Source organism: Dipodomys merriami, unplaced genomic scaffold (assembly GCF_024711535.1).
Source record: "Dipodomys merriami isolate MVZ:Mamm:240054 unplaced genomic scaffold, mDipMer1.0.p SCAF_16, whole genome shotgun sequence".
Taxonomy (NCBI): Eukaryota; Metazoa; Chordata; class Mammalia; order Rodentia; family Heteromyidae; genus Dipodomys; species Dipodomys merriami.
Genome location: NW_027202937.1, coordinates 1626601 through 1646008, shown reverse-complemented (window position 1 = coordinate 1646008; position 19408 = coordinate 1626601). Strand labels below are relative to the sequence as shown.

Here is a 19408-nt window from a genome sequence, read left to right as displayed (position 1 = left end):
TGGGTTCAATTCCTCAGTACCACATAAACAGAAAAGGCCAGAAGTGGCGCTGTGGTTCAAGTGATAGAATGCTAGCCTTGAGCTGAAGAACAGAGGTCCAGAGTTGAAGCCACCCCGCCCCCAACAGACCAAAAAAAATCAAGAAGGGGAGAATGAGAGTAGATGAAAGACTATGAAGCAGTAGCTGGTACAGGGAAGTTAAGCATTGATTGATTGCTCTTCCTTATAAATGCTCTTGTGTAGATTCTTTTTACTTACTGTTGGTTCCTAGAATATTATTAACTTATTGCAAATACAGGCAAATTGGGATGTATTTCAAAGAATGTAAAAGCTGGATAGAAATTTCCCCACTATTTTTATTTTTGAAAGTAAACATTATAAATGTGTTTTTTTGGTGGCAATAAACAAAATAGTGGTACTGTATTTCCCAGTCCTACTCTTTCTCTCTCTCTATATATATATATGTTTTGTTTTTTTTTTTGGTTGGTCATGGGGCTTGAACTCTGGGCCTGGGCGCTGTCTCTCAGCTCTTCAGCTCAAGGCTAGCGCTCTACCATTTGAGCCACTTCCAGCTTTTTTCTGCTTATATGGTGCTGAGGAATCAAACCCAGGGTCTCACGCATGCAAGGCAAGCGCTCTGACCACTGAGCTACCTTCCCGCCCCCTCTGTATTCTTTCGTCATAGTTGTTTTTCAGTAATATCTAATCTTACTAATTTATGTTTTTATATATTTTTTAAACCATAATTATTCTTCTACAAGAAAGCACATCATTTTGGTAATTTATGTAAAAAAGCCTCATTAGAATTTTTTTTATCATAATTACTTAAATGTATAGTAACTTTAAAGGAGTTGGCATTTTCCCAATAATAAAAGTTCCCACCCAGGAATGTGACAGTTTTTTAAAAATTAGGTGTTTTATTTTATTTTTATTTTTTGGTACCAGTCCTGAGGCCTGAATTGAGGGTCTAGTAGGCACTGTCCCTGAGCTTCTTTTGCTCAAAGCTGGAGCTCTACCATTTGAACCACAACTCCACTTCCAGATTTCTAGTGATTAATTGGAGCTAAGAGACACACAGACTTTCCTGCTCAGGCTGGCTTTGAACTGTGATCCTCAGACTTCAGCCTTCTTAGTAGCTAGGATTACAGGTGTGAGCCAGTGTGTCCAGCCTAGTTTGTTTCTTTTTTAAAGAGAGTTTTAATAACATGATACTGTTTCCTCAATGTAGGTACTGCCCCAAACTACTACATTGATACAAGAAAAATACCAGTTAAATGAATAAAATGGAGACGTATAAAGTGAAAAGAAAGTCCTAGAAAGCGGTTAAAAATACTTTTGGTGAATAACAATTGAGAGATGGTCCATGAACTTCAGAGATGGACACTGAGGCCTAGGAACCACAGGGAGAGCCCAGCTGCTGCAGGCACCCCCCCCAGCCGGCACCCCCTTCCCCCAGCCGGACGCCAGCGTTGTCCAAGCTCTGTGGTCATTTCTGAGCTTCCAACTCTAGTTCTTACAACTTTTCTGGAGACAGATAGGACTTTTGAGCATCTAAGGGACTTAGGATAATTTTTTTATTATCAAAAGATATACATTCCTATTGAAGAATTCTAAGCAATAACCTTTTAGAAGTGGGCTTTGCTCCATTGCTTCGGACTGACATTCACAACAGAGTATGAAAGAGACAGTGATAAGGAGGGATTGATAGACAGCGGAGACTGCAACATGGTTTATAAGAGGTTGTTACAACACACAAGTGAGAAGATGAACAGAAAGCCTGGCAGTCCCTCCCTCCTTCCACCACTCCTACAGGTGCCCATAAAATGTACCCCCCATGGGGCTGGGAAGGGGGCTCAGTGGTAGAGCGCTTGCCTTGCATGCCTGAGGCCCTGGGTTCGATTCCTCAGCACCACATAAGCAAAAAGAATAAAGCCGGAAGTGGCGCTGTGGCTCAAGTGGTAGAGCACTAGCCTTGAGCTGAAGAGCTGAGGGACAGCGCCCAGGCCCAGAGTTCAGGCCCCACGACCGGACCCAAAAAAAAATGTACCCCCAATTCCTTTCTGTCATTTCAAAGGAAGTCCAGTGTCACTGTCAATCCTGTAAGATCCTCTTTTGAGAAAAATAATCTCATGTTATTTTCACAATTATTACTCTCCTATATTAAAAGAGAGGTTTTCAATTTCTCCATTCACCAGAAGATAAAACGGAACCTTCTTCTGAATTAATAACACATTTTTTCCAAAAGAATAAAGGACATCATATAATTTATAATATATAAACAAGACAACAGTGGGCAAATGAAATGTAAAACAAATCTTGATCTAGAAGTCCCCCAATGTCACAGGTCAGTGTATTTATTGATTCTGAATGTTTTGTCTTGCGGTATCCTGATAGCTCTTGACCAGACTAAGACTTTCTACTTCAGCATTTTCAAAATAGGAACAAAAATAGAAAAGATGATCCAATGCTTGCATAACTCTCAATAAAACACTCCGAGAAAAGAACAGTGTCTACATGAAAAATGTAGAGAAACCAGACTGACGTGTGATAGGAAGGAACAGAAAAGGCAGAGGTGACAAAGGCAGAGGTGACAAAGGCAGAGGTGACAGGGCCCGGCTCCTGGCGTGTGCGGGAGCCATGAGAAAGGAAGGTCACATGCCTCCGTGATGGTGAGCTGACAGGGAGAAGGAGCAAAGTCACATCTCCCCGGGTGTCAGAGATACACGTCCAGCGGACTTCACCTGCAAGAGCACAGAGTCAGGGGAAAAGGGAAGCCCGAAAACCAGGAAACAAGGAGACCATGAAAACAGGAAGGGTTTGGGGTTGGAGGCATGGCTCGGTTGGTAGAGCATGAGCCAATGACCAAAATTCACCAGGTACCAAGTTCAAGTCCTGGTCTCAGACCTAAAGAAAAAAGGAAAGAAAAAGGAAGGACAGTGTGTGTGAAGGTCAAGAGCAAAGAAAAAGGTCTCAGCGGGGCAGAGGCCCTGGCGTGTTCTCCTCTTTAGATATCCTCTCAAAGCCGACACCTGTTTGTTAAAAATATGCTCACATCTTGCTCTGGAAAAAGGGACAAATCCCTTCAACACGAATGGCTCTGGTGACAGTGATGTTAGAGAATTATGGGATCATGTCTGCTGGTTTTGACCTCTACCAGCTCTTGGTATACATACCTGCTTCTTTAGCTCCCGGCTACTTTCAAATCCTTGCCCTGATTCATCTACAGAGAGGGTCCCAACTCTGCGCTATTTTTTAGGTACATTTTATTTATTTATTGTTTGGGTACTGGAGCTTGATGTCAAGACTTCACACTCCTGCTTGGCTTTTTCACTCAAGGCTAGTTCCCTACCACTTGAGCCACACTCCCAACTTTGTCTTTTTGCTGGATAAGAGTAGCAGAGACTTTTCTGCCTGAGCTGATATAATCCTCAAATCTCATCCTTCTGAGTAGCTAGGATTATAGGCTTGAACCACCAGAACCTAGCTTATCTGTAGCTTCTAAATCCCTAAGTCTTCAACCACAGTAAGGGAAATGTTTTTTTTTGTCATATATCTTTGATGACAAACCTTGCCTGACTTCCAAACCCACAATACTGTTGTGATACATGCAATGTGCACCACATTACTTACATCTGAATCTCCCAATTCCAAAACTGTGTACTTGCTGGTCCACTGATGTAAGAGGGCCAATATATTAGGGAAAAACATTTTATGTATATATGTGTGTGTATGTGTATATATATACACACATGCACACGCACACACATACCTATATATGTGTAAGTTAGACAATAAGAACTAAACAGCCTCAGAGGTGCTTCATTATAATTAGGATTCTATCTAATCATTTTATATCCTGAAACACACAACAAATTACATTGCCATTTGAATGACTGACATTGAGTTTCTGTCAAAGACAGGTATTTATGTTTGCAGTTACGTTAATCAACTTTCCCTCACTATAACAAAATACCCACGTAATTCACATATAAAGAGGAAAGGAAGGACTATTTTGACTCAGAGTTTTGGAGGTTCAGGCCCCGCCTGTGCAGATCCACTGCTTTGGGCCTCTAATGGGTGTGACCCATAGCATCGGCCAGGAACAGCTGGCAGATTGAACTGCTCGCCTCAGCGGCAGCAGGCAGGTTCCCAGCAAACCCAAGGACACACACCCCAATAACCCGAGGCCCTCCACCACCTCCTAAAGGTTCCATGAAACTCCAGCTGGAGTTAGCATCCTGGGGACCATGACTGAAGCATGGCATTTTGAGATAGTCCAGATCAAAACTCAAAAGCCTTCATGGCCAGCCTGGATTATAAGACATGTCATCAATTATGTAAATGTACTCTGTTTACTACCTGCTGAGCCGAACACAGATGCTATGTCCTCCTTGATGGCCCTGTGGATGTCAGGCTGTGACAGGACAAAGGCGAAGGTCCAAAATGCAATCTCAAAAAGAAAAGCATACAACAAAATTACTGACAAGTGCATAATTAGTATGAGACATAAACAAAAAATAAGGACAATGTTTTCATTAATCAAAGTATGTTAGTGAGGAGCACCTTGGGAACCATCTAGATTTTAAGAAAAGAGGTGTTATGTACCTCTAAGAAGTTAAATTTATAGTTTCATTCTGTCAGGATAGGCTTACTATATTTTTTATATAGGTTAAAATAACTTCATTAAGGTAACAATAATGGGCTTTTCTTAAACTAATAAACCAGATAAAATACTAATAATAAGCAAGGAAAATACTATGTAAGCAGGCACATATTCAATATTTAGAAGCAAAATTTTATGACAAGAGTTTTAAGTTCAAGCTAACATATTTTTTAAAAATTAATTCTTAAAATACAGATGCATCAGAAAATTTTACTTTCTGCATATTAAAATGGTAATTTTAAATCCAGAAAAACCATACCTAAAATCTCATAAAGTGGAAGAGAATTCTACTTGAAAATAGACACATTTCATTCCTAAATACTATACTACATTTTCATATCCTTTCTCTACCAATATTATTTTATTATCTTTCTTTAATAGGGTATTTAAAGATAAAAGTATACAGCTATACATCTCAAGTAGATTTTTTTTGCTTCTGTTCTTAGATTACATAGTATAGCAATCTATATAAGATCATTAAAAAGCAGCAGTGGTTTGCTTCTCGTTTTCTATTACAAAATACATTGTGAATCAGCCTTAAAATGACTCAGACAACACTTGATATAACTTCATGTTGCCTCATTTTTCTCTGTTTTATAAAGCAACAATACAAAAATCCCAGCACTCCCCTCTGTGGTCAAAAGTGGTAGATCAATTGTTTGAGCACACTGGTTTACGTGGGCCAGAAGCAATCTGGTCATTGCTTTCCTCTAGCTGATGTGACATTGGTAATGGCATGTTCACAGAAACCGATGAACAGGAGAACCAAGCCTCTGCTATCCCAGAAGCCATCTTACTGGGACGTCGTCCAGATTAGGTAAGATTTGCCCTCAAGTTTATCTAGCTCATCTTCACAGGACAATGCTTGCTGTCCTCCCTCCCGGAGGGGGGGGGGGGGACTTTTCTCCTTCCATCCACACAGCTAACTAACTCCCTGAACTTGATTCACAGTCACTCCACACTCCGTTCATCTTATTCAGAGGAGCAGAGTTGTGCTGGGGAAAATCCTAGCCACAGGGGACAGACTTCATTTACACAAGAGGAGGACTCAGTTTCCTGTGTCAAATTGTACTTAGACATATTTGCTCAATTTGAGTGCTGATGTATGGCAAATTCGTAGGATTTGTTTAACTACAAATGGCTATGCTTTTTTTAAAAAGACAAAAAACAGATTTTTCCTGTAAAACAGTATTTTTCACTCTTCCAAAAGGTACCTTTTGAAAATTAAAAGTATATAGAAGAAAGTCAAGAGTGAATAAAATGTGTTATGTAATAATAAATTGATACGCAGGAAGAGTCTCTGCAGTTGTGTAATTGTGTTTACTGTTCCTGTGATTACTAACTGGTATTTTTCGAGAGGAGAGGGGGCAGGGCCCCAGCTTGTCTGTGATCTGAGCCCCATGGGCTTTGAGGCTGACTGCAAAGTTGGCAAGGGGAGCTAATGTGACCTGAGCCCCTCCCAGGGCATACCTCCCAGGGACACCTCTGGTGGGCTTCAGCAGTTCTCTTAGCAGAACTGAGCTGTCATAAAAGCCAGGCAGGACTGTGTGTGTGAGTGTGAGTGTGAGTGTGTGTGTGTGTGTGTGTGCGCGCGTGCGCATGCGTGGGCTAGTCCTTGAACTCAGGGCCTTGGAGCTGTCTCTGAATTTTGTGCTCAATGCCGGTGTTCTACCACTTGAGCCACAGCTCTGATTCTGGATTTTGGGTAGTTAATTGGAGATAAGAGTCTCCTGAACTTTCCTGTCCTGGCTGGCTTTGATCTGCAAATCCTGAGATCTTAGTCTCCTGAGTAGCTGGGATTACGGGCGTGACCCACCGGCACCTGGCTTCTATTTACTCATAATGAGCCACTGAAAGCAACCATGGGCCAGGGCCTGGCTCATGCCTATAATCCTAGCTACTCAGGAAAATGAGATGCGAGGATCACAGTTTGAAGCCATGCAGGGCACAACTCTGGGTGACTCTTATCTCGAGTTAATCACAGAAAAAGCTGGAAATGGAGCTGTGGCTTAAGTGGTAGAGTGCTAGACTTGAGCAAAATTTGCTCAAGGATGACATCCAGGTCCCAGAGTGCAAGTCCCAGGACCAGCAAATAAAAAAGTAGGAAGTCATCAGCGATTGAGCCAGGGTAATCATTTGAAAACCAACGTTCCTGGACCACTGATGTGCCAGGTACTGTTAGGCATTCCCCATGTCTCCCAGTATATTCTTCACATCCATCTGCAGTAGCATGAGCCCCGTTTTACACATGAGGACACTGAGACTGGGTGGGGTTAAGTGACTAGCCCACGGTCTGCCAGTGCTGGAGACAGGCTCTGGATCTCGCTCGCTGGTCTGTCCGAGGACTCAGCTCACACATCAGTGCCAGTAAGAGCCCGCAAGACAGGACCTCCACTAATTGTCAGACACCACTTTCTGAGATGGATGATTAACATCCTTTCAGACCAGTGCCAGGAACAAATTGCAAAGAACTGACTTGCTCTTTGTCGGTTCAATGGTGCTCTGTGTGCTTTTCTTCCAGGGGACCTATTTAATGAGATGTTGGAAATTAATGCTCTGACAAAAAGCGTCTGTTTTGTTGTTGTTTGGGGAGTTGTTTTGATGTTTGCTTGAATGCTTTGCTGTAGCTTAATCGGTTTCTAAGACCCATTATTTAGAAAAAAATTCAGAGTAACCATGGTCTACAAAGCAGGAGAAGGAATTACACTGCTTTTACTGGATAATCCCGGATAAAATATATATTCTCACGAGAAGCACAACTTTGCAGCCAAGAAGCCCAAATTTCCAGCTCAGCCATCAGCCCAATAAATTTCACAATGGGTAAAAGGATGCTAGGAATTCAGGACTTGGAAATCCTTTAGTTGCTAAGGCCTTCAGAAAGATGATGGAAAATTGAGTGATACTGGAAACAGCTTCCTTATTTCTATTTGTAGGAAGAGAAGTGGAATATTTAATGGGAGATGGATTAAATGTCTTTCTGCTTGTAGATCACAAGGATTATCCTTGGATTTCAGATAACATAAGGGGCAGCTTGCTTCCTTTGAACCTTCCTTCCGGGAAGCCGGAATAGATTGGACAGGTAGTAGTGGACAAATTGCATGGCTCTTACCTCCTGCTTCTAATCTACCGCATGATAGCTTTAAAAACAAAACAAAAACAAAGCAATTTTACAGCGTGCAGCCTGTACATTTGTAACCATATTACTAGGGAGGCTGAGACAAGAGGATCATGGGTCCAGGGTCTATTTGGACTATATAGGGAGACCTTGTCTCAAAAATAAATCATTAAAAACATCAGTTTCTCTGCTCACTTTACATATATTGTAAGTTCCAATATTAATCTATTCCAGCTTGCAGGACCAAGAAAACACAGGGAAAGAAATGGTGGTGGAGCACTGGAAGATGAGTTCTGGGGTGGGAGGAGGGGGTGAGGCTCATGCCTATGGTCACCAGCTGGGTTTGTGTTGTGGAATCATCACATAACGTTTTTAGGAAAAAAAAGGCTACCATGTATTAGGAGTTACATATGTCTGTCTGTCTGTCTGTCTCTGTCTTCTTCTCTTTCCTCTCTTTTTAACCACTAGAGTTCAAGCTACTACCATCAGACTCTATGCCTATGGCTGCAGATGTCCAGATTTAAGCCTAATACTGTCTGTAAGTATCCATTTGCTTGCTCTCTTTCCCAGTAAAAAGCCGAGGCCAGCAGGGCAGTGATGGCTCATGCCTGTAATCCTAGCTACTCAGGAGGCTGAGAGCTGAGGATCACGGTTCAAAGCCAGCCAGGAAAGTCCGTGAGAATCTTATCTCCAATTAACCACCAGAAAACTGGAAGTGGCGCTGTGGGTCAAGTGGTAGAGGGCTAGCCTTGAGCTCAAGAGCTGAGGGTCAGCGCCCAGGCCCAGAGTTCAAGCCCCATGACCAACCAAAAAAAAAAAAAAAAAAGCTGAGGCCAACCTTTACTCACCTGACCTCACCAACACTGACCTGTGCCCAGTGCCCAGTTCCCCTAAGCCCCTGCAAAGGGCCGGCTTTGCCCTCAGCCTGTCACAGGCTACCTTTCAGGACTTATTGCAGCTCTGCCCTGCCTTCTTCAGAACCTGGTCAGAGCAACCTTGTTTATTATCTCACTACTTAATTCTTTTTCTTCCTCATAAGAAGTGTAAGAAGTGGAGAAAAGGGGGGAGTGAAAAGAAAAGAGAAGCAACACAAGTACATTAGAGAGACACACAGCACGTACTTCATCATGTACTTACGGGAACAGCGTTAGAGAGAGAGGCCCACAGCATTAAGAGCTTATAATTAGGAATTAGTTCACTTTTTTCCATTTCTAAAACATCCTGTATAGCCTGCATTATCGTCTGTTTAAAGGGAATAAATATTGTCAAGCTACGGCCATGTGACAAAGATTGATATTCATACATAAGAGAACACACATTTTTTCTTCACTCCAGAAGATATCCTTGTAAGTGCAAGACCCAAATTTCATACTCCAATACTACCAAAACGAGGACATAATGCACGATTCTATTTCTGCCATTTCCTGGGCTTGTCATTTGAAGCATGCTAAAGGATCTCTACACTTGAGAGCTTGTTTGGCAGTCCTAGGGGGGAAGGGAAGCTACTCACACACCCAAACCATTGAGGAAGGCTGTCTACCTTGACCTAGTGCGCCTTGACTTCGTGCCAGGCTCTTGGGAAATGCACAAGAACCAGGAGAGAGGGCAGGGCCCTGGCCTAGTCAGCCCTGGAAGATCCATGGGGCTGACAGATATTGAGACCAAGAGCAGAAGACCAGGATCATATGGTAGCTCCACTTTTAGTCTTGTAAGGAACCTCTATACTGATTTCCAGAGTGGCTGTACTATTTACTTTCCCATAAATAGTAGATAAATGTACCATTTTCCCACATTCTCACTAACATTTGGTTTTTTTGTGTTGTTATTCTTTAGCCATCAAGAGTGACTGAGGTACAATGGAATGTGAATGTAGAGTGTGTGTGTGTGTGTGTGTGTGTGTGTGTGTGTGTGTGTGTGTGTGTGTGTGTGTGTGTGCGTGCGTGCGCGCGCGCCAGTTCTGGTACTTGAACTTGGGGCCTGGGCACTATCCCTTAGCTTTTTCATGCAAGGCTAGTATTCTACCACTTGAGCCCACAACAACACTTCCCACTTTTTGGTGGTTCATCGGTCCTAGTCTTTTAGACTTTCCTGTCTGGGCTGGCTTTGAACCTCAATCATCAGATCTTAGCCTCCTGAGTTGCTAGGATTACAGGAAGGAGCCCACTGATACCTGGCTTGGAATGGGAATGTATTTTGAGTTGCATTTCCTTTATGCATGAAGATGTTGAACATACTGGATGTTTATATATTCCTTCATTTGAAACTGTTTGTTTCATTGTCCATATAGGAACTAGGTTATTTCTCTTTGTTTTTAATTGCTTTTTTGTTTAATATATGCTTGATATTAATCCCTTGTCAGCTGAGCAGCCAGCAGAGATCGTTTCCCATTTTTTTTTCTTTTTATGTTTTTTATTGTAAAAATACTGTATAGAAGGGTTACAGTTACATGAGCAAGGTAATGAGTACATTTCCTATCAAGCATTAGGCTGTCTCTTCACTCTGGTAATGATTGTTTTTGCTCTGCTGTGGCTTTTTAATTTGATGTCGCTCCATTTGTAAATTCTTTCTCTTATTTCCTATGCTATCAGAATTCTAGTCAGAAAGTCATTGCCTATTACTTAGACCTTGAAGTGTTTCTTCTACATTTTCCTCAAGTAGTTTCAAAGTTTCAGTTCTTCCATGGAAGTTTTTGCTCTATTTTGAATTTACTTTTTAATAAGGTGAGAGGAAGGGATCAAGTTTCAGGCTTCCACATGTGGATATCCAGTTTTCCTACCATACCAATATACATAGTGCTGTTTTTGTTATTATGGCTCTGAAATGTAATCTGAAGTCAGGTATTGTAATACTTTCAGCTCTGTTGTTTTTGCTCAAGGATTGCTTTGGCTATTTACTTTTTGTGGTATGTGTGTATATATGTTTGCGCATGCGTGTGTGCATGTGCATGTGCATGTGTGTGTGTGTGTGTGCTCTCATACAGATCACATTTTAACAACTGCTTGGAAAAAATCTTCTTACGTGAACTAAGCCAGACCCAAAGAAACATAGGTCACATGGTCTCCCTCATTTGTAATAACTAGTATGTGTCTAGGATAGTTCTAGCACAGAATCACAATAGCTATGTACATATGACCTTATAAAATGATGTTAATCAAAATGAATTACAAGACATGGAAACAAGAGGTTCTTTTAAGTGTACTGTAAACAGTTATTTCTTTTTTATTTATTTTTCCTTTGGTTTACTCCCTGTTGTCACTATTTTTATTTCAGTACCCTTTGTCTTGTATATGTTTATCTGATTTGGGGATGGGAAGGGGAATCACAGAAATGGTGAGACCAAGGACAAGGTAAACCAATTCAAAGCAATATTCACAAGACACTATGTTGAAAATGAATTTTACAACTGGGGGGGGCAGTTGTGGAGGAAGGGAAAGCAGGAGAAAATGAGGGAGGGGCACTGTTTGACAAGAATTGTACTTATTTCCTTACTATGAAACTGTAAAACTTCCGTACATACCTTTGCAATCAAAAATAATTTTTAAAAAAAGAAATGCTATTTTTTCAAGAACTATCACCCTTAGGAAAATGAAGCGAAACAAAATGTCTATCTCTAAAGCATGCATAACAAAAGCCTGGCCCTCATCTACCATGCAAACCATCAGCACTTGACAAAAAAAACACCATCCAATAAATACATGCATTGTAGTAAAAAAAATGTTTCCAGTAACTGAACTTGGTTACTATCTTCATCACACATATTTTAGCAGAAGAAGCTAAGGGATACTTGCCACAGAATTGTCTTTTTCAGACTTGTATGCTTTTATGTGTGTAATATTTTTCTCCAGGACTTCAAGAAGCCACTTTTTGGATTTTGACCAGTTTCTGCATGCAAAAAAACATATGTGTAGATTTTAATTCAAACCCTGTTAGGAGTAACAAACCATGGTACTGAAAAGTGATTCTGGAATTACAGCATTTCTTCATTTTCGGGTAGAATTTTCATAAGAGGTCTGCCTTCTGAATTATTAGTCCATGAGGACGAGGAGAAATAAAACAAACATTTTTTACAAGTCAGTGTTTGAATTTCCATTTAGTTCACATTGAATTTTAAAAATCACTGCTTTCACTGTGGGCTGTTTCAAGTAACAGAGGTGGAAAAGCCATCACAGGGACCAACTGCTGGGTTAAGCCAGTTGCCACTGTATCCAATGATGGCCTAAGTATCTGTGTTTCTCCAAATTCCAGTGTTGAAATCCCTAGTCCCTAAGGTGATAGTATGGGGGTGGGGGGGGGGCTGCATGGAAATGTCAGGATGATGGGAGGGGTAGTAGAGGGGATGTCCTCATCAAGGGGATGAGTGCCTTGTTTCAGGACCTAGAGAAAGAAATACGACTGACCACACCTTGTTTCTCCTCAAAGAGGATGTGGCTACGAGTGGTCACACTTGATTTAGCATGATCCAAGCTACATCAATATGATTATAGCCCTAAATCTTCATCTAGTCTCTCTCCTCTTTCCTCCCCTCTCCTCTCCTCCTGTTCCTCTTCCCCTTTTCCCTCCCCTCTTCTCCTCCCCTCTCTCTTCTACCCTTTCTCCTTCTTTCTTTTCTTCTCCTCTTGTCTCCTCTCTCCCCTCCCCATCCTCTTCTTTTCCCTCACCTCCTTTCCCCTTTCTTTCTTTTTTATATTTGCTCACCAAAAAAGGAAAAAGGAAGATGTTCGTGTTTCTCTATCAATTTGTACACATACCTCAATAAAACAAAGATGTCACAGAACATGTAGTGATACATGTCTAACATTCAGAAGTTGAAGTAGAAAGCTAGCAAATTCAAAGCCAGCCTGGACTGCATAGTAAAACTTTCATCCCCTACCCCAAGCTCCATCAAAAAAGGAATACAGGTCATAGAAATAGCTTCTCTCCCTCATCAACTACTGTTATTCCACTTTAAAAGGAGAATGAGAGGGTGACCAAGTTGCCCAGAGAAAGCATCATCAAAAAATCAACTATAGAAAAACAACTCTACCTCAGGAGCCATTCTGGCATCTGGGATCCATACTCAAAGCCTTCATCATATGTCTCAAAATGCTGGTAGAACTCTTGGAGTTCTCCTTTGTCTGTGGGAATCAAACCTTTATTAAAGACTGTATTCATTGTGGCTGGGTAAAGGAGAGCCCTGCAAAGAGAGACACACACCATTAGTCAGACCCACTGATCACAAAGGCACAAGATAGATGCAAAAGAGGGCGGTATTTAACAGTGATGTGCCAGGAGCAGACGGTGCGTGACACATGCTTTCGAAAAAGAATTTCAGTATCTGCTATGGTCAAGATACAATAAGGGGATAACTGAAATGGTGTTCTTATTTATCTGAAGATTAAAGTCCCTTTGAAGCAAGCATATTAAACTCTTCAGGGAATAATTCATAAGTATTTCTTAGGAAAATAGTAACACCTCTGAGACTCCCGTGCCTTTGGGAGCAAAAAGTAAATACAGAACTGAGTCCATATTGACTACCGCACTTCCTAAGTGCTCACAGGCTCCCACACAGCTAAATTACTGGAGACTGAAAGAAGACCATTAATAATTTTTTACTGTGTGTAAATAAAATGTGGCATATTTAGAACAACAATATTAAAGATAGTTGATTGTCACAAACGTTTAGCATTCCTTTAGCATCTCCTGAAGATTTTCTTATCTGTCCAGACATTTGCTTTACTTTATTGCAGATACTAGGCATGCTTTAGTAAAAGTTTAAGTTCAGTTGGTATTTTTGTTTTGCATCACCTTCCCCAGACCTCTAATAAAATGTTCGGTCATTCTATGTTGAGTCATGATTGTCAAATTGTCTGTAGTGTCTCAGGATTACTCTGTGGCGGCAAGGCAAGTAATTCAATTTTCCAAATCTCTTTATGTACATAGATAATTTCTCTCATGGCTCCCATGGCCAGCCATTAACTTTTCCAGAAATCTCCAGAGAATAACCAACTCCTTCTTTAGCTCTTCTCCTCTCTCCTATCTCTTGGAACTTCCCTTCATAGATGCCTGAAGTCTCACCAACATCTCCTGAGCACCTGTGACCTACTTAATGACTCTGTCCTCTCCTCTTTCTCCTCTGTCCTCTATGTCATTCAATCCTAAGAGTCACAAATTCCATTGAATGGCAGATGTATGACAATTATTAGAAATAAGTTGATATGGAGAATGGCCAAGGAGATACAATAAAACATGTCTCCACGACTATAATGCATGTCTTCCATCAATGTCACCACTTCCATTATTCTCCTCCATCTCTCCCAACCCCTTCCATCCCCCCCAAGTTACCTGATCCCATTTTTACAGATGTACATTGAGTTGTGACTGTGTTTGTCTACTATTCTCTCAATAGCCTAGTTAGGTAGAAAATTATCCACCAAATCATTTTTGAAACCTAACAGACTGGTTCAAATTTCTTCTTTTTTTAATTGAAAACTTCAAGATGAAATCATACTAAAGCATCTGTTTCCCTATTTACCTTACTAAGTTGTTGAGGTCCATAGTCCCATGAGAACCTAAATTTCCGAGTTGCTCATGTAATTCATCTATCAGCTTCCCAGTAAACTGATGTACGTTGAATGGGCCCATTTTCCCTTTCATTTTAATATATAATTTTTCATGCAGGGTGAAAAAGATATTCTTTGGAATTGATGCTGTAAATAGAGAAAATTGTTTTCAAAATAAGAAACAATTTCTTGAAATATACAGTCAATATGTCTATTGTTTGGTCAGTAGAGACTGTTAATCAAGGTCCTTTTGGTACATAAAATAATCCCTTGCAAATCAAAGTAGACAAGGACTCAACCCTCACTGTGAGACAGTAAAAGTCTAGCAATTCGTTTTAAGGGATGAGTTTGACAAAAGTTACTGCAGTAAAATAGTCAGTTGATCACAAAACGAGATGAACACAAATGACAATAAGATAGGGCTGACTGACATCTTCTGTGCAGCACCTGAGCCATGCCATTGATGCACTGGGATTTCAAGTTTTGTTTTGAAATTTCATTTAGTTATTTCTTTATTATTCTTTTTTAAAAACTGCACCCAATAAAAATGGCATGTTAACAAATTTATAAATAATAGAGACTTGTGTTTGTAGCCTGGGAAGAAGTGGAGCTCTGGGCAAGGGAAGCTGGCTCCTGGACAATCCAGAGACCTCTGACTTAGATGGAGAATTTGTAAGAAGGTCATCACCTTACAAGCTCGGGGGGGGGGGGGGCAGAGGATATGTCAGTAAAGGCTGTAATAAAGAGCTAAGTAAGCAAAGGAATTCTATTTTCTGGAAGAAGGGTGACACATATAATTCAACATAGTATACACTGCTGCAAAACAGAGTTTTGTTATAGATTCCTAAGTTTAAAAAAAAAAAAAAAGAAATCAAAATGTGACCACTTATTCTGTCAAATGTCCAAATGAAATCTGAATTGTTAGGCTACTAATAATTTGCTTTTCAATGATCAAGACTTTATGGACTATTTTCTCATACTAGTTCTACCTCAAGAATTGAAATAATCAGGATGTGAATTTTACCTAGAGCCACTTTTGGAGTCTACTGGTTGAACTTCCAAGAACTATCTGAAAAGCTATTGTTACCTGTACAATAGACGGGTTTTTGTACTGCTAGTTCAAAGTTTACATGTTTGGAGTTTAGGAAGACATTAATTCCCTCTTCTTCAGTAACAAAAGTCATTCGGGTTCCCATAGCAAAGACAGTGAACACTGGTCCACACTGAAAAAAAAAATACATAAACCCAGGTTACTACATTAAAAAATATTTCTAAACCATAGGCTATATTTAAGAATTTTTTCCCAAGAATATCAATGCCAAAGTTATAGCCAAGATAAAAATTATTATATCTGGTAATCATTATAAATTTTTATTGCTTTCACCCATAAATTCTAATTTATTCTATCCTGATGTATCTATTAAAATACAGCTGTTATTTACTCACATCATCCCTTCTTACAGTATAAAATAATTATTAAGAAATAATCATTACTGGGCACTGGTGGCTCACACCTATAATCCTATCAATCAAGGAGACTGAGATCTGAAGATCATGGTTTGAAGCCAGTCAGGCAGGAAAAGTCCCTGAGACTTTTATCTCCAACTAAACAAAAAATGCTGGAAGTGGAGCTGTGATTCAAGAGGTAAAGCACTAGCTTTGAGCAAAAGAGCTCAGGGACAATGCCCAGGCTCTGAGTTCAAGCCACCCGTACCAGTATGGAGGGGAGAGGGGGAAGAGGGAGGGAGAATGAAAGAATAATTATAGCAGGGGCCTTCTTTCTCTGCTATCATTAATTTTCCTTCTCTCTTAGATCATTCCCTGTAACCTATAGACATATTCTAGGGCTAGGTCAGAAGATCTATGACCTTTTTGGAGGAATAATCTATTATCTCCAACAATTTCTAATTTGGTTTAGCAAGATTTTCTTTCTTAAGTTTTCCTTCCTTCCCTCTCTTCCTCCCTTCCTTCTTCCCTTCCCCCCTTCCTTTCTTCCCTCCCTCCCTCCCTTCCTTCTTCCCTTCCCCCTCCCCCTCCTTCCCTACCACCCTCCCTTTCTTCCTTCCTTCCTTCTTTCCTCCCCCCTCCTTCCCTCTCTCTCCCTCTCTCTCTCTCTCACTTCCTCTAATACTGGAGTTTGAACTAATGGCCTTGAGCCTCCTAAGTTGGTGCTCTACCACTTGAGCCATGCCTCCACTTCTGCTTTTTGCTGGTCACATTGGAGATAAAGTCTACAGAACTTTTCTGCCTACCTTGACCTTAAACTATGATCCTCTAGATGTCAGCTTCTGCGTAGCTTGTATTAGAGGAAAGAGCCACGACTCCAGGCTAGTTTAGTGCAATATCAAACACTGGTTCAAAATACTTTCATTGAATTGTAAATAATCATACATAATTTTAGTTAGTTACTTATCTCTTATCTCTTACCGACAAATTCTGAAGTCAGAAGGCTAGAGATTTCAAAGCTTTGTGCTTTAAAGAAGTAGAAACCATGACATTAGATTGAAGTAAAGGAGTTGTAGCTCACTAGTGCTTTATTTGACTAGAAGATGTAAGGTCCTGAATTCAATCCCGGCACAAAAAATAAAACTGAAGAATACTAAGGAAATCCTCCATCTCAATGTCAGGAAATCCTCCATCTCAATGTCAGGAAATCCTCCATCTCAGTGTCAAAGTACAGAGTGGGAGGGAGCCCTTACCAAACAGGTTTTGCAACATGGGTGTTTCTGTTCTAAAGATAGTCTTCTGAAAATTCACCAGAGGTAAGGATGGCTGCCAAAGCTGGCCCACTGGGTGACTGGATTCGGTTTTCTGCAAGTTATTGGACTGAAAGTCTCGGTCCCTTACTGTGGGTCGAGGTTTCCCACTGCTCCCTACTTAGAGTGTCTCTCCATTAAGTAGCTCTCTTTATCCAAGGACATGGGCCAAAAAAGCAAGAGAGCCCACTGTCCAGATGAAAAGCTAACCACACAAGTAGCATCCTGCCACCCATCTCCCATTCTAAATTATGAGTGCCAGGGGTGGCATACCTGTCATCTCAAGTCTTCAGAGGCTTAGGCAAAAAGATTGAGGATTCCAGGCCAGTTCCCACTGTGTAGCAAGACTGTCTTAAACACACACACACACACACACACACACACACACACACACACAACAGGGTAAGCCCACAAACAGTTTCTTCTGAAACAGGAGAGGAAATGATTATACAAGGTGGTACATAGAAACAGGTGATGGGGAAGGTACTGACGTCAGCTATGTCCACACATCTTTTAGTAAAGGAATTAGGAGTTCTATAACAGATTGTTTTGCAAAGATGTTAAATCACATTTGACAAAAAAACTGTGATTCATGCCCTAAGATGAGCACACACACACACACACACACACACACACACACACACACACAAAAGCCAAAGAACAATGTGAATAGTGGAATGCATTTTGCTTATAAATGATGAGAAATAAGATCTAGAGCTGCACTTGATGGTACAAGGTTAAAGAAACTATAAATACAACAGGAATTAGAGTGCTAGTGGACCACTGCACCGGGTCCCATTCCTAACCAAGTGCTGCTGGTCTAGTAGAAGGGAGAACGAGGTCAGGGGGATTTTTCACTGTAGCATTTTTATCTTCAAAATTTTAAAATTGCCAGGTACTAGATGGCTCATGCCTGTAATCCTAGCTGCTCAGGAGTCCTGAGATCTGAGAACCCCAGTTCAAAGCCAGCCTGCACAGGAAAGACTTTTGAGTCTCTTATTTCCAATGAACCACATGGAGCTGTGGCTCAAGTGGTAATGTAGTGGGGAGGGGCAGTGAGACCACTCAGTCCTCCGTGAAAATGTAAAAGATTTTATTGAGCGAAAAGTGCTGATGCGCCAGGACCGCACCTGGCCAGGAAACAGCCCAGAGTGCCAGCCCACATCAGCTTTTAAACACTTGGGGCTAGGGCAGGGAAAGCGGGAGGCTGGGTGTTGGTTTTAGCCAATGATTGTTACAAGAAATGCACACCTTAAGTTTAAATTTCTGGGTTTTGCTTGTGGGAAGCAGGGGAACAGAACAAAGGGTGGTGATGGCCTGCTGGGTTAGGGCTCCCACTGCTCAGAAAACAGCAGAAGCAGAGTTAGAGTGGCAGAGTTAGGGAGTTACAGAGTTACAATTAGTTACTAGCTAAAGTAATGAGTTAAAATCATTCATTCTTAAAAATCATTCATTATCCATTTTACATAACCCAAGTCAAATATGGTAGTCCATTTTACATAACCCAAGTCAAATATGGTAGTCCATCTTTATGTCCTCCACCACATCAGTAAGAATGCTTGAGCCAAAACAGCCAAGCCTGATCACAAGGCCCTGAGTTCAAGCCCCAGAACAGGCACAAAACACAGAATTTTGAAAAATGCTATCAATGCATAACCCAGTCAAAGATGAAACTTATGAAGGGAAGATTTTTGCAGTCATCAAAGTGTTCTCTTTCTTGCCTTCTCCAAGGGCAGAAGACACTGGAAGGGGTGCTCACGATGGAGGTTTGGAAGCCGTTCCTTGAACATTTCCTATGCCATATGCAGAGTCTTGTCCGGCTGCCATTTATGAGCCACCCCTCAATCGAGGCTGCTAAATACGATCTGTTGTAGCTACTGTTGAAAAAGTAGACTGATTCTCCCATCCAAATCTTTAAGGACTAGAGAGTCTTCAAAGATTACCTCCAGAGAAATGAAATTATGACCTACACAAACAGGACTTACTGAGAACATGCTGCCCCTCATCCTATGCTTCTCTAAAACTGGCTCAAGAAAGCAGACTGGGGATCAAGTGTAATGGTTTCCATTGGTAATCCCAGCACTCAAGACTGAGACAGAAGACTGAAGGAGACCAGTCTGGGCTAGAGCTAGACCTTGAGTTAAAGCCAAAAGGAGACTTGGCAGTGCTCTCTGTCTCTGTCTCTCCCTCCCCCCTCCCTCCACCTTCCCCCCTCTTCCTAATACTCTCTCTCTCTCTTTCTCTTTGTGTGTGTGTGTGTCTGTGTGTGTGTGTGTTTACAGAAAAAACTAGCCTAGTGTGAAGCCTAGCTTGGGGTGGTCATTACCACCTGAGG

At 41.1% G+C, this 19408-nt stretch overlaps 1 protein-coding gene across 3 annotated transcripts in view; it reads right to left on the bottom strand.

The window, feature by feature from the left end:
- Window positions 1-19408, bottom strand: part of Cyp39a1 (cytochrome P450 family 39 subfamily A member 1) — a 45336-nt gene that overhangs the window by 22914 nt on the left and 3014 nt on the right. For 2 of the 3 annotated variants that reach the window (XM_070023596.1, XM_070023597.1), the window contains exons 2-7: window positions 15405-15540; window positions 14290-14464; window positions 12802-12951; window positions 11567-11660; window positions 8916-9020; window positions 4360-4450 (exon numbers count right to left, since the gene is read on the bottom strand). In XM_070023596.1, the coding sequence (XP_069879697.1) occupies window positions 4360-4450; window positions 8916-9020; window positions 11567-11660; window positions 12802-12951; window positions 14290-14464; window positions 15405-15540 (751 nt within the window). The remainder of the gene's footprint in view (window positions 1-4359; window positions 4451-8915; window positions 9021-11566; window positions 11661-12801; window positions 12952-14289; window positions 14465-15404; window positions 15541-19408) is intronic. The other variant, XM_070023598.1, reaches the window with a different exon arrangement.